The sequence below is a fragment of the Crotalus tigris genome, unplaced genomic scaffold (assembly GCF_016545835.1).
Source record: "Crotalus tigris isolate CLP2741 ecotype Arizona unplaced genomic scaffold, ASM1654583v1 scf7180000024437.13266115, whole genome shotgun sequence".
NCBI lineage: Eukaryota > Metazoa > Chordata > Lepidosauria > Squamata > Viperidae > Crotalus > Crotalus tigris.
The window spans coordinates 1,691,894-1,704,738 of NW_024100606.1; the positions used below are offsets into that span (position 1 = coordinate 1,691,894).

Consider the following 12,845-nt stretch of genomic DNA (forward strand, 5'->3'; position numbering starts at 1 on the left):
AGTTCTTTATTAAGCAGAAAAGATTGTCCATAATCTGGTGCTCATTTAAAGGAGTTGGACCACAACGCCCAGAATCTTTAAACAGCTCAGCTTAATAGATCAGAGGTGTTGAGAGCTATCAAACACATCTAGGAGAACACCAGGGGACAAAGCAGCTCTAGAGGGTATTCATCTTTTATTTTAAGCTGTATTCTGAAAATGCTGTTTTTATAATTATTTATTATATAATGTATATACCTTTGAGTTAACTAAGATTATATATTATATAAATATATATAGATATATTTGAAGAAAAATATATTTCATCTTTCCTTGTTTCTCATGTCAATAAAGATACAAAGGCACTTAAAACAATCTTTTTAATATTTTCATACTGTTCTTGTGGATATAATCAACTATTATGTAAGGAGGTGTTGCTGATTTCTAAAAACCGTAGCATACTGTAATTTTTCTGGGTTATAAAAAGAGATCTGAGAAAATGCAGTTGGAATCCACAAAGTACAGCAAAAGAAAATCATAATCAATTTTTTTTGCAATTTAAATGTTATCGCCTTCCCATTCTTTTTTAATCCTAAGAATTTCGACCAGTAAAAGTATACTTCAGGATTGGGACAAACTTTAAGTAGGAATTTCATGTTTGCTCTTAGCTAATCCTAACTCCTAACTTTTGAATCTCAGTAGCCTTGAAAATATACTCACCCAGCCCAGTGAGGCCCAGTCAATTTTGGCCAGAAGTTAAACTTGTGATTTTTTTTTTTTTGTTCTCTCCCAACTCTATCATAATTAAATGTATCCTCTAATAGGTAATAGTGAGTTGCTTGAAAACCCTTGTTCTTTTGAAATGAGCATTTTCTGCAGATCTTTCAGGAGAACTAATTTACTCATCCCGTCATTTCAACTATTTAGAAACCATCAATACATTTTAAACATTTGTGCCTTTTTATTGCATCCTGCATTTTAACATACAAGCAATCTTTATATATATATATATATATATATATATATATATATATATATATATATATATATATATATATATATATATTTGTATTTTTCTTTCTCAGTATAGCTTTGGACAAAAGAACCCACAATAAAAATGTTTATATTATTTGATCCAAGAGAGTACAATATGTATGCTTCGCTTTTAGTGAAAAATGGAAGGAAAGGGGGGGGGAGGAGTTTGGGAGGACAGCAGAGAAAAGTCTAGCTGAAAGCAGTTCAATCATATCACCTACAAAACATGGAAGTCTTTACATGTACACCAGACATTCACACATTATAGTTCATGGCAGAAAATCAATAAATATGAATAAGAGATAATTCTAATCCATAGTAAAATAAATATCCATTATAGTTCAAATACACTGCAGCAGTTTCTAATACTGCAGGTCTGTCTTTTTTAGCACAGAATTGGAAGATGTCAAGTACTGTTTTTATTTTTCCAAATTTAGCAACTTGGAGAAACAGGGAAAGGGAACCACGCCAATAATAGAGTAGCCCATTTGTTGAATTTGAGTAAATGGGTTACATGCAATGAACTGTTTCTAAAAAAGAGCTTAAGAGCCAATAAATATTTTGTTGCAAGAGGGAATGACAGCTGTGCATTTAGTTTCCTTCTATTTCTAGCTATTTAGAACACCTTAAACTCAACTGCATCCTTCTAGTTCATACTTCTATTCTATTAGGCAACTCCTAATAGACAAGAATCTTGACAAGAATTGCAAACAAACTACTTATATGATAGGCAAGGATAAGATGTGATATAATTAGTATGATAGGTAGCTAACTGGCTCCAATTTAAGTACATACTACATTCTTTAGGATGTTGGTCAGTGTGCTTACCCTAAAGGATGGAATGATAAGAAATAAGTGATTGAGCATTCTAAATAGCAGCCTATTGCTCTCACTGATTCAATATTGCATTGTACACCAAAAAAATCACAGGAAAACATTTCTGGAAAAGGCAAATTAGGCTTTCCCCTAATTTCTACTATGCAGAATATGAGGCCAACAGCAGACAACAGCCAACCACAGTGACTGAGATTAAATGTCAATAAGCTACTTGCTAAGTGGCAGAGGAAGGAAAGAAGATACATTATGAGCTCAACATCTTACAACTGCATACTTGACAGATCTCTTAAAAATAACTGTGCAACATTTCCATAAAGGAGACAGATTGTAGCAGGTAAGGGTCAATGTGACAAAAGATAAGAATGTTCTCAAAATGTTATGGGAATCAAGGGTAGCTTGCTGCCTGTTCATAGTTTAGGTATGTCAGATGCTCCACTGTTGCTTCTGTAGCTGGTGATCAAATTCTATTGAACCTCAACTAGCTGAGCCACTGCAAATGCTGATGTGTACTTGCAGGCCAGCAGTTAATCTTGCCTAAAATCTAGGTAGAAAGCAGCCCTTGGAGCTTAATTCATCTGAAATGAGAGGCTTTACACCACATATGTATTTTCTTGAGAGGAGTCTGAAACTCCACAATATGGGACAAATCTACAAGAACAAGCAGCTATTTAACAAGATTGGGGTGGGAAAAATAATCACCAAATGTTTATAACCATGCAGACTGTTACTAGCTTTCACACTGGATTGGTGTAAGCTAAGAATGGAGGGATTTCCCCATATTTTACGCCTGAGTTTCAACATTAATGTATGTAGTCTGCACATGGCACATTTCCACTCCTTTGCTTGTGCACCAATATAAATCAAGTGGGTGCATTCAACAAAGCAGTTATTCTAGAATAAATTTGATTTGTCACAATACACCAGGATATCAAAGACAAAGGTGAAGTACTTAGTTGTATCTAACATGCAAAAAAAAAGTTCAGGAGAGTTTCTGAAGAGAACCAAGCATTATGCAGTTGTCCAAACGTGCCACATGGAGGAAGGTCCCAGAGAAGCAGTCTTCTGCTTGGCTATTTTCCAGGTCACCAGCCTTTAACAAGGTTCAAGCTTCATTCTAAATCCAGTGGACTACTGCAAAGAGAGAGAGTGCAACAGCCACAAGGATAGGCAGGTCTTGGGGAATGGGTGGTGGCACACAGAGATGGTCATCCAAAGAGGGGAACTGCATGCAAATTTGCAGACCAGTTGTGCCTCAGACATTATTCTCAATAGCTGCAAAAAAAAAAGAGGGTTGTACTCTGACTCTGCATTAAAACAGGCTATGGGAAAATGACAAAGCTAAAAACTGTTTCCCAAACATACTGGTTAAAGAAGTGAATTCTATTTCATCCCAACATTAGGTGGTTACCTGAACTAAATAAATAAAGTAGCATTTTAATGTACTGGCACAGTCCCTGTCTAGAAGTTATGAAAGGATTAAATAATAGATTCATCAACTCAAATAATGCACTATCCTTCTTATTAGACCTGAATAGATCTAACTAGAAGAAAAATAGTATCAGCATTTAAAAATATCTCAAATACTATCCCTTGAGGGATTATGGTTTCATGCGGGGAAATAAATACACATGTAAGGAGAACACACATTACTGTAACTTTCCATTCACCAAAAACTCCCTCTATTGGAAGCCAGCATGTCATGGAATCAAAGTGTTAGCTTTGCTTGCTCCTTGATGTGCTAGTTTTATATATTCAGAGAATCTGAAAAGGTAAAAGCCAGAAGAAAATTTAGCGTACAAACACTTTTGAGCATGAAAGTGGCCTGGAATTAGAATATAAACCAATGTGTGAGTTAGGGTTGTAAAACAGGTAAAAATGTATTTCTCTTACATAACTGAGTTATCAAAGTCAATCTTGAAATACCTATGCATAAGATATTGAGAAACACAAAGCATGGCTTATATGCATGCTTGATCCATAAAAACTCCATCCCTTTTAATATATATAGATTTATACATATACATATATGCATTATATAGAAATAGTAGCTGTCAACACAACAGTGTGACAAGTCCTAACCAATGGACCAGGCTGATTTAGGGATGGAATAGTTCAACAGCTCTCATGAATTACAACAAATGTTTTTATAAAACAAAATTTACAAAGCATGCTCCCACAAAATCCCTATTTGGCCAACAATAAATAGTTCTTAAGCATGCATGCAGATTAGGTAAGCACATTCCTAATAATTATTTTATTACTTACGCTCCTTCTTCTTGTAGAAGCGCCAGGAATTTTCTCACCCGGTACTCAGGATCCATCTTCATAAATTACATGTATTAAAAACACACATAGTTAATACACAAAAACTCTCCAATTAATCACAATAAATTTAATGAACGAAAGGAAAGGTAAGAGAGGCAGTACCAACTAGATCAAAAAAAGTTTTGTCACAGTTATATTATTATTATTTTTAACTAAAGAACCAAAGTCAGTGATTGTAGCCTTTCTGTTTCTATTCACCTCACCCCCAACTTTATGTTGGGAAACAATGCTTGGCTTCAAAAGCAGCCAACAATCAAGTACTAATTCAATATTCTCAGAAAAAGAGCACTAAGATATATAACCATTCTATAATTTCTGCACTCAGCACAAAAATTTACAAAAAAGAACTGCATGCTGAAATATTCAACCATGCAGATCTTTGCAGTTATTAAAATAGATTTAAGCAGGCAATGAACAAGTTCATAAAACATGCTAAGTCATAATAAGAATCAAGAGCAAACACACCAGGCTAGTTCTTCCTGTTTATGCCTAATGGGTCCTCCCATGGATTGGGAAGCTGTGTTAATTCTACAGCTTCTATTTACTCTCCTTTTTTTGGCCATTGGCAAAAAATAAAATTAACAGTGATCTTAAACAAAAGAGTCTATTGAAAAACATGTTATACTCATGACTGCAGATCTACTATTTAATTTTTGCCTCATTTCAAATCCAATTTCAAATACTAAGGAGTATGTCTAATAAAAGGATAAGAATGATATGACAACAAAAAAATCAAATAAAATTGTCTTCCATGAATCAGCCCCCTTTCCCTTGTTAGCTAGAAAGCAAGGAGGGAACACAACACAATCTTTTCTTCATCATATCTCTCATTCTCTCCTGTAGCCTTTTTTCCACTTCTGAATCACATGAATTCAAGGTATTAAGATGTAGAACCAGTAGCCAACCAAGAGGGAGCTTCTTAATGTAATAAAAAGAGTGAAATTGGACATCACCAGGCCAGAGTCAAATGGTACAGGTCTCTACCTATTACCTTTAATAGGTGTGAGCAATAAGTTACTGACTTTTGCCTATAGCTATGAAAATAGAGACAAGGGAAAGAAAGGAAAAAGTAATCTAGATAAATGTCTTTGTACCCTCAGGTGACATCCAGTCAAAGCAGATCCAAAGCTTTATACAAGTTTCAACAGAACTGCAAAGAACAAGTCACTCAGAAGGGAGTGGGGAAGCATTTATAACACAATGACGAATTGCATACTTCTTGGCTTATACTTAAAAGCTATCCGAAAAAGAGGCAAAAAGTCTTAATTTATAGTTACACCAGCTGATTTAGCAGGCATCAGTCCTGGAGAGGTATAGAATTGCCCATATGCATCCCTGCTATTAATGCACACCTGACTCCATTTTCATTTGTCTGGCACATTTACATCCAAGCTAAGAGATATAAACTTTGAATGGTTCATGAACTATGTTCCTTGGGAGGTGATAGGATAGGATTTCACTAGCTTCTTTTGCATAAATTGTAAGCAGTCATTTTACAAACTAATTCACTAGCTGTCTGTGGAAAATTGTTTTAGGTGGCCACTAATAATTTAGATGGCATAAAACTAATTTTAAAAACTATATTGATTCAGATATATAAATTCTAATCACCTGTAGTCTTATATAGCAAATGTGAATGATAAAACCACTTTGTCAAACTCTAGAAGAAACTAGATCCCTAAAATTTTGCCTCCTAATATATGAGAGGAAAAATGATTTAAACACATTTTCCCCTTTTGCATGACAAATGAACAATCTACTGAAGTTTCCTGCCACCTGGAAGTTAGTCCTAATAAATTTGGAGGGCACTTGGTTGGAGTATGAATAGTTGTAAATGTTTACAAGAGATCCTTTTTCTCTGATCTATTGTAATATGCAAAGAGGTTCCCTCTCTGCTAAGTGGAAATTGCCATCTTCTGTCCCACTATAATCAAGTTACTATCTACTTTGCGAAGAAAAATGAGACATTTCAATACAGTGTTAATCCTTGTTAAAATATAACTATAAGTGGTACTACAGGTCCATATTTTATTTGGTTTCATTATTACCGAACTTTCATTATGCAGGTGTTTGGAACATCAACTGCTCTGAACCTTTAAAAATAAGAGATTGTATTTCATAATTAATTCCTAAGCAGAAATAAAAACATAAGGCCCTTTTTTTCCAGTGCCCAGTGCCTTTTTTTAATATCGTGGCTTGACCAAGGGCCAAGCAATCCATATGTCTAGCTCAGAGATGGGCCAGAGATTTGACCCTTCAAACATGTCTTTCAGCTCTTGCCAATTGTAGGCAACATAAAAAATGATAAGAAGCACTTAACTGCAAATCAATGAACTTCTGGAGTTCTTTTTAAATTTTATTTCTTGAGTTGATCTAAGAGTAAGCATTTTACCTGCATTGACATCTCAATTAACATCAGGAGCTTCTTGATGCCAATCCAGACCTTCTGCCCTTTGACATTCTGAGCAATAGTGCTGCGTTCCTTATCTTTGAAGACACTCAGGAGCTAAAAGTTGGAAAAAGAAAGTTACCTAAGTTATAAGGAAAACTCAGTCAGGAAAATGGATGGGATCTGGACTCCACTTTCTTCTTATACAGCAAGATTTTTATGTTAACTACTCGAAAGATAAGCCAGCTAGAAATCATCATTTCAGTTGATGTTCTGAAATCTTCTGCTCCAGACAGAAGCAGATCAAACTGTGAAATCAAAAGGGACGTGTGGAAATGCGCACCTTATTTCATTTTATTCTATCATTTCAGAAATTTGTATAAACATAACCAGTACAAACAGAGGCATCATAATATTTAGAAGAGATTCCTCCCTACATACTATAAGGGGAAGCAATGTTTCTTTTGAAATGTTGTTAATTTTAACTAATAGATTGTGTACAACTTAGACTGTCACAGTCAGTAACTTCTGAAATCAATGGGGATTAAATTAATAACAAATTTCACTCTGTCACTTCACTGCAATTAGTAAATCCAACTTCTAAGAACTATACAATATTGACATTACAGACAGAAACCATAATTTAGATGGAAATACAACTTACGTTAATTGTAAATGTTGCAATAAATTGATCTAACTAATCCATTAGTTCAGTGACATAGCCCTAGCATTAATTATTTTGCTTTCAATAATTTCAGTTTATATAAAACTATCAATACACCCGGGATAATGATGGTTAGGGTTACTTCTACTGTAAATTACACAACTCAAAAGATGTTAATTACAAAACACAGCTGTAACTTAAATATATATATAATACAATTTGATTAATTCTAGAATCTTCAGAATCAAGAATCTTGCCTCTAAAGGAATAGCTATATAAAACTGCATAGAAACTGCACTGTTTAATCAAATAAATTTGGACATTAAAGGACCTTTTAAAATAATGATCTGCAGACTTAAGTAGCATTTTTGGAGAAAGGAACTCAATTACTGGTAAATCTTTCCTACTGAAATACTTTCATTTGAAGTTGTAACTGTTCATATATTTTAGATGGCAGTTATTTCTCAATAATCATAGACAGAAGAAATATTTATTGCCACTTCTACTCTTCATTCTGAGATAAAGCTCTGTTTTTCCAAGATAAAGTTATATTTTCACTCCTAAATATTGTTGTAGAAAGATGACCTTGACAGAGATATGCAAGATCTGTTGCCTAGACAAAGGGGAGGAAATCTAAAACTGCTAGATAATATTCGGAAGTGGCTCAAGCAGACAACTCCTTAATTCACAAAGTAGTGGGTGATACAGAACAATCAGATTTGCAAGATTCTATTATACAGCCAATGTGAATAAAAGTAGCTTCAGCCTTCTTTTAAAGGAAATTTCCTGGTATAGGCTATCTAGTCGGCTGACAACAGGATTTCAAAAGATCCACCGACTTGATTTGTTTTAGAACTCCAAAGAAATTGGGTTCTTTTTTCAGATTCCTTCCTTCAGGGCACACTAGTGATCTCACCTCCAGGGCCTCCATGAGATGATCGCCAGTAGCAATGTTGGGAATATGGATAGTAGTGCTAAATGCATCAAGCATCTCCATCTCCTGCAGGACATCTTTGCGACTAGTAGTCCCAACGATCAAGAGCTTGCGGCTCTAAATGGTAATAAAAATGGGAAGGTAAAGGTACATGAAAACGAACCTTTTTGAAAATAACTCAAATAGTTTTACCCTTTTGGCTTTCATCATTCCATTTCAATAGTTAGCAGCTTGGTAAGCTCCCCTACTGGACCAGTTCAGTACTCCGAACCACTTTTTCACAGTGAGGCAAGTCACATGAAGCTGGGAAAGCCAAAAGAGGGCTTGAAAGCAACGATTTCTCAATTTTTTAAAAAAATAGGCAAACAGGGAAATACCATTTTGCTACAAATGATAGTAGCTTTTGATAGCCTTATACTCTATGCATTTCACTCTTTAAAAAAAATTAAAAGTTATTTCCAAAAAATCTGAAAACTACTGCGATGTATGGAACACAATACTAAGGAAATGGCTACGTTCTTGTTAACTTATATTTTTTAGATTTCTTCTAAGATTAAATCAGTACAGTTAAACTGTTATAGATTTGTTGCATAGCTTGGATTAAGGTAATAGTATAGTATAGTAAAGGAAAGGTTCCCATCAAGTAAATGAAAAATATCAAACTGCCAGATTCATCACTAATCTTGCCTGAATTTCCAAATATCTCTACCTCTCCTTGGTGAGATGCTCACTAAAACAGGAGACTGGAAGAGATACCACAAATGCAACAGTACTTAGGTACTGCTTGAAAAGGCACTAACAAGCCATTAAACCAAAATTAATACTTCAGTTGGAACTATTAAAATAAGTAATTTAAAAAATGTGTTCAATTAATTACATTTCTTTAGCACTCAACATCTAAAACACTCTGGGAAATTCCCAAAATAAATGATTTTATAATAGATACTGTACACCATAATTATTTCCACTGTTTTAAAGTTAATAGAGCTGTTCATTTTTCCCATAAATTTATTTCTATCTTTCTGATTCTCATGAGTCACTCCAGTGCTTGATCTAACCTCTGGCAAAATCAATCTGATTAAGCACAAAAAAGTGGTGAAATATGTGAAGGAGAACAGTTTTGTCAGCTGCTGGAAGTAGAGAAAGCTATGCTTTTAAAACTATAAAGCAATTATTATGATGAAAGATGGAGCCCACCCAGGAAATAATTTTACATTGCCAACTGGAAGGTCATGAAGTTTAAATGGTGAGATGGATATTAAACACCAACATGACAAAATGTACTTCCAGACAAATCTTTCATCTAAACTAGGAAAACAATTAAGGTACTAAAGTATTAAATGATATCATTTTCCAGCTCAGAAGGACAGGTACTACAGTTCCTCCCAAGTCCATTCAGCCAGCGTGGGCTGGCACTGGGAACCAGGTGCTGGTCTACCCTCAGTCACAGAAATCCTCTAAATGACCTTGGTCTAGTCATTCCTTTTTAGCCCAGCCTGCTTTACATTATGGTTGCCTTGGAGAAAAACAGGAGAGAATGTTATTTATGTTGCCTTAAACTTCTGTACAAAAGATATAAATTAAATACAAATCTAATAAACAAGATGGTGTCAAGTGCCTAGGAAATGAGAAGATTTACGCAGTTCCAATGAGTATACTGTAAAGATTTATTGCAAGCTTAGCTCTGTACAAGAATCTGGCCAAGTGACCATTAAGGGAATGCATGGAGTTAAGAAATGAATTCAAGGTGGGTTGGATTTAGATCTCTTGCAGGCATGTAGGGACTCATGTCTTATGACATGTTTGATCCCTCCATTGGGCTCAGCCTGGTCATCTCCTACAAGTGGTAAACATAGTTCTTAAGGATCAAATTAAATTCATTGGGTAAAATGAAATGGGAGTCCTAGCAGATATCAGAGTGTGGAGTCCTGGTGCTCTCTAAGCTGAGTTTTCTTGCAGACACTTCAGTACTCAACTAGGTAATATCTTCAATGCTAGAAGGAAGAGTAGGTACAAAAAGCAGGTGGGGTGCAATAAAGAAGTGCAGTGGACCATACTTCCTCACTCCTTACTTCCTTTCTTAAAAATCATTTATCATAGTTAGGCACACCATGATTGGCAGTGCCATTTTTCCAAATAGAAGAAGCTAAAAAAGAATTGCAATTCTTTGCAAGTTTCGACTCCCCAGTTTTTACCCAAATTGTTCAAGAGTAAGGAAACAATCTGGTCTGAAAATTGGCCAATACATAGGCAGAGATTTTTCATTCTCCCTATTTCAGTGGTGGCCAAACCTATGGCACGAGTGCCAGAGGCGGCACTTGGAGCCCTCTCTGTGGGCACACGTGTTGTCGCTCTAGTCCCACCTTCCCCTGTGGCCCCCTTCACACCAGCAGCCCCCCCGAAGAGTCACCTCAAGGCACGGCAACCAAGACATAGCAGCCGGGCAGTGGGGACAAGACTCTGCTCTTGCGCCCCATCGCAAAAAGTTGATGCTGCGGGGCACAGGTGGAGGCTGTGGCCGCCATAGCACTACTGGACTGCCTGGGCGATCTGTGGTGGGCCATGGAGGTGGTGGGTGGCCCTGTGGGTGGGGGTGGGGCAGGGATGGAGCGGGGGCGGTGCGGAGGTGGGGCAGTTTTTGGACACTTGGTCTCTAAAAGGTTTGCCATCACTGACCTATTTTAAAAAGTTTTATTGAATCTTTTAAAAATTTATAAAACCTGGGCTAAAGAATAATAGCAATGGCTATTAAAAATATTAAAAAACTCAGCTTTAATTATTCAACAGAACATATGAATGTTGCTTTTGTAAAAACAAAAAAATAAACTCCCCCTCTCCAATTCAGGTGAATGTATAACAAAGAAAGCCTAATAAGATTCTATCACTGCATTCAATATAAAAAAGTAAACAATTACAATCTGACAATTACATCTCCAATTATGTGGCTAATTCAATTTTCCTATTGCACATGTCTAATTCAAGTTTTCATATCTGTGTTCAATACCTGTGTGGTATAATCCATAAGAAGGTCCTTCATGTTCATGTTAACTACAACACATATTAGCATTTTGCTGACAGATAGAGAACCAAAAGGAGATGAAATTACTTTAATATAATCCAGTCTCTCGGGAATTCATTGACAAACTTGAATCAGGTAAATCATATGCATACAAGCTAATTTTATATTCAGAATTTCTGATCTCCACACCTTTATTATTAGTATTCCTAATGATTCTGTACTGATTAAAAATAACAATTCAAAAATGACTTTTCTTCCCTATAAATGAACAAAATCTAGTTATTGGGTATTCAGGCTCGTATTACAGATTTGGGATGGATCATAGAATCCTAGGGCTGAAAGGGACCTGGGAGGTTTTCTAGTCCATCCCTCTGCCTAAGGCAAGAGTTCACACGCAAGATGGGATTGGGAAAAGCTGAAATAAATGAATGTGGGAGTGGGTGCAAAGGAAGAGGGGCAACTTTTGAGAGGCGCTATGCAAAATGATTTAATAAATTAAAAGGACAGGAGGGAGATAAAACAAGGGCTTAAAAGAGGGGCATGAGAAGACAGAATAATGAATAGACAGACAGGAGAAAGAAATTAAGATTTTCATAAAGGATGTTGGCTAATTAAAAGAATATTAGTGAAATAAAAATCATGCCGGTGGGCAAACAGATCCTTGGGGAACTCAGTGAAGCTTTGGGTGGGTGCCAATTGGCATCCTATGATTGGTATACCAGGATACCCAGCCCAGCAGAGCTTCCCAGTTGGCAAGACAATGCAGAAGGTTCAAAATCTTGGGACAGCCAAGCTGAGCAAATTTTCTTAGCTTCCCTCCCAAAATTCATCAGCCAACATTTGGCCTTGCTTGAGAATTCTGGGAGTTGAAGTCCATCTGTCTTAAAGCCACTGAGGCTGAGAACATGTTAGTTTCATCTGCTCCCCTCAAATGTACCCTAAGCAAAACTCTATATCAAGCAGTATAATTATCAATGTATTATGGAAGAATTGACATAATTATAGAATTGTCTTTTCTACTGGGAAACTCTCTCAAGCCTCTGTGATTTTATCCAGGTTTCCAGAAACATATTAAATTGTCTGAAGATGGGCAGAATGTGGTATATGTTAGTCTTATATGTAATGGATGCAAAATAGAGCAATTGACTCATAAAGGATATGGAAGGAAATCATTTCTATTTTTAAACATTTTAACTAAAAGATGAGCTGTTTTTCTGAAGCCACAAGGACACGAGTTTTGATTATCAACCAATCCTAAGATCTAAGAAATAACTTTTTACCAATGAAAGAGAATAGTTGTAGCTAAGGGCTGAACTGTGGTGCCCTTGATGGTCTCTGAACTTGTTGCTTCCAAGCTCAGAGAACCCCAAGAAGCCCACAAAATACTTTCTCAAAGATATCAAACATTTATATATGTAAAAAGGCAATTTATAGAGCAAGGTGGGCTATTAATTTACAATCTAAACTTGTTATGGGAGACTGATCTTATATCTCATAGTTGTTTATGTAGTGTAGAGAAACTGGCTTAGTCTTTCCCAGCCAAACTATCTATGAGCCTTACCACATAGCAAATTGTCCTCAAGAGAAAAGAAATGCAGTCCAATGATCAGCTGCATCATACTTACCACCACAATTAGCAAGTTGCTGACTGGGAGGCAATGAC

The 12,845-nt window shown here is 35.9% G+C and overlaps 1 protein-coding gene across 4 annotated transcripts in view; it reads right to left on the reverse strand.

Annotated features, from left to right (window-relative positions):
* Window positions 1-1,134: 1,134 nt before the first annotated feature.
* NSF (N-ethylmaleimide sensitive factor, vesicle fusing ATPase) overlaps window positions 1,135-12,845 on the reverse strand; it is an 89,655-nt gene continuing 77,944 nt past the window's right edge. For 2 of the 4 annotated variants that reach the window (XM_039331704.1, XM_039331706.1), the window contains 4 exons: window positions 8,146-8,280; window positions 6,569-6,682; window positions 4,117-4,172; window positions 1,135-3,612 (listed from right to left, as the gene is read on the reverse strand). In XM_039331704.1, coding sequence (XP_039187638.1) covers window positions 3,549-3,612; window positions 4,117-4,172; window positions 6,569-6,682; window positions 8,146-8,280 — 369 coding nt within the window. In that variant the 3' untranslated portion in view covers window positions 1,135-3,548. The remainder of the gene's footprint in view (window positions 3,613-4,116; window positions 4,173-6,568; window positions 6,683-8,145; window positions 8,281-12,845) is intronic. The other 2 variants (XR_005555208.1, XM_039331705.1) reach the window with 2 other exon arrangements.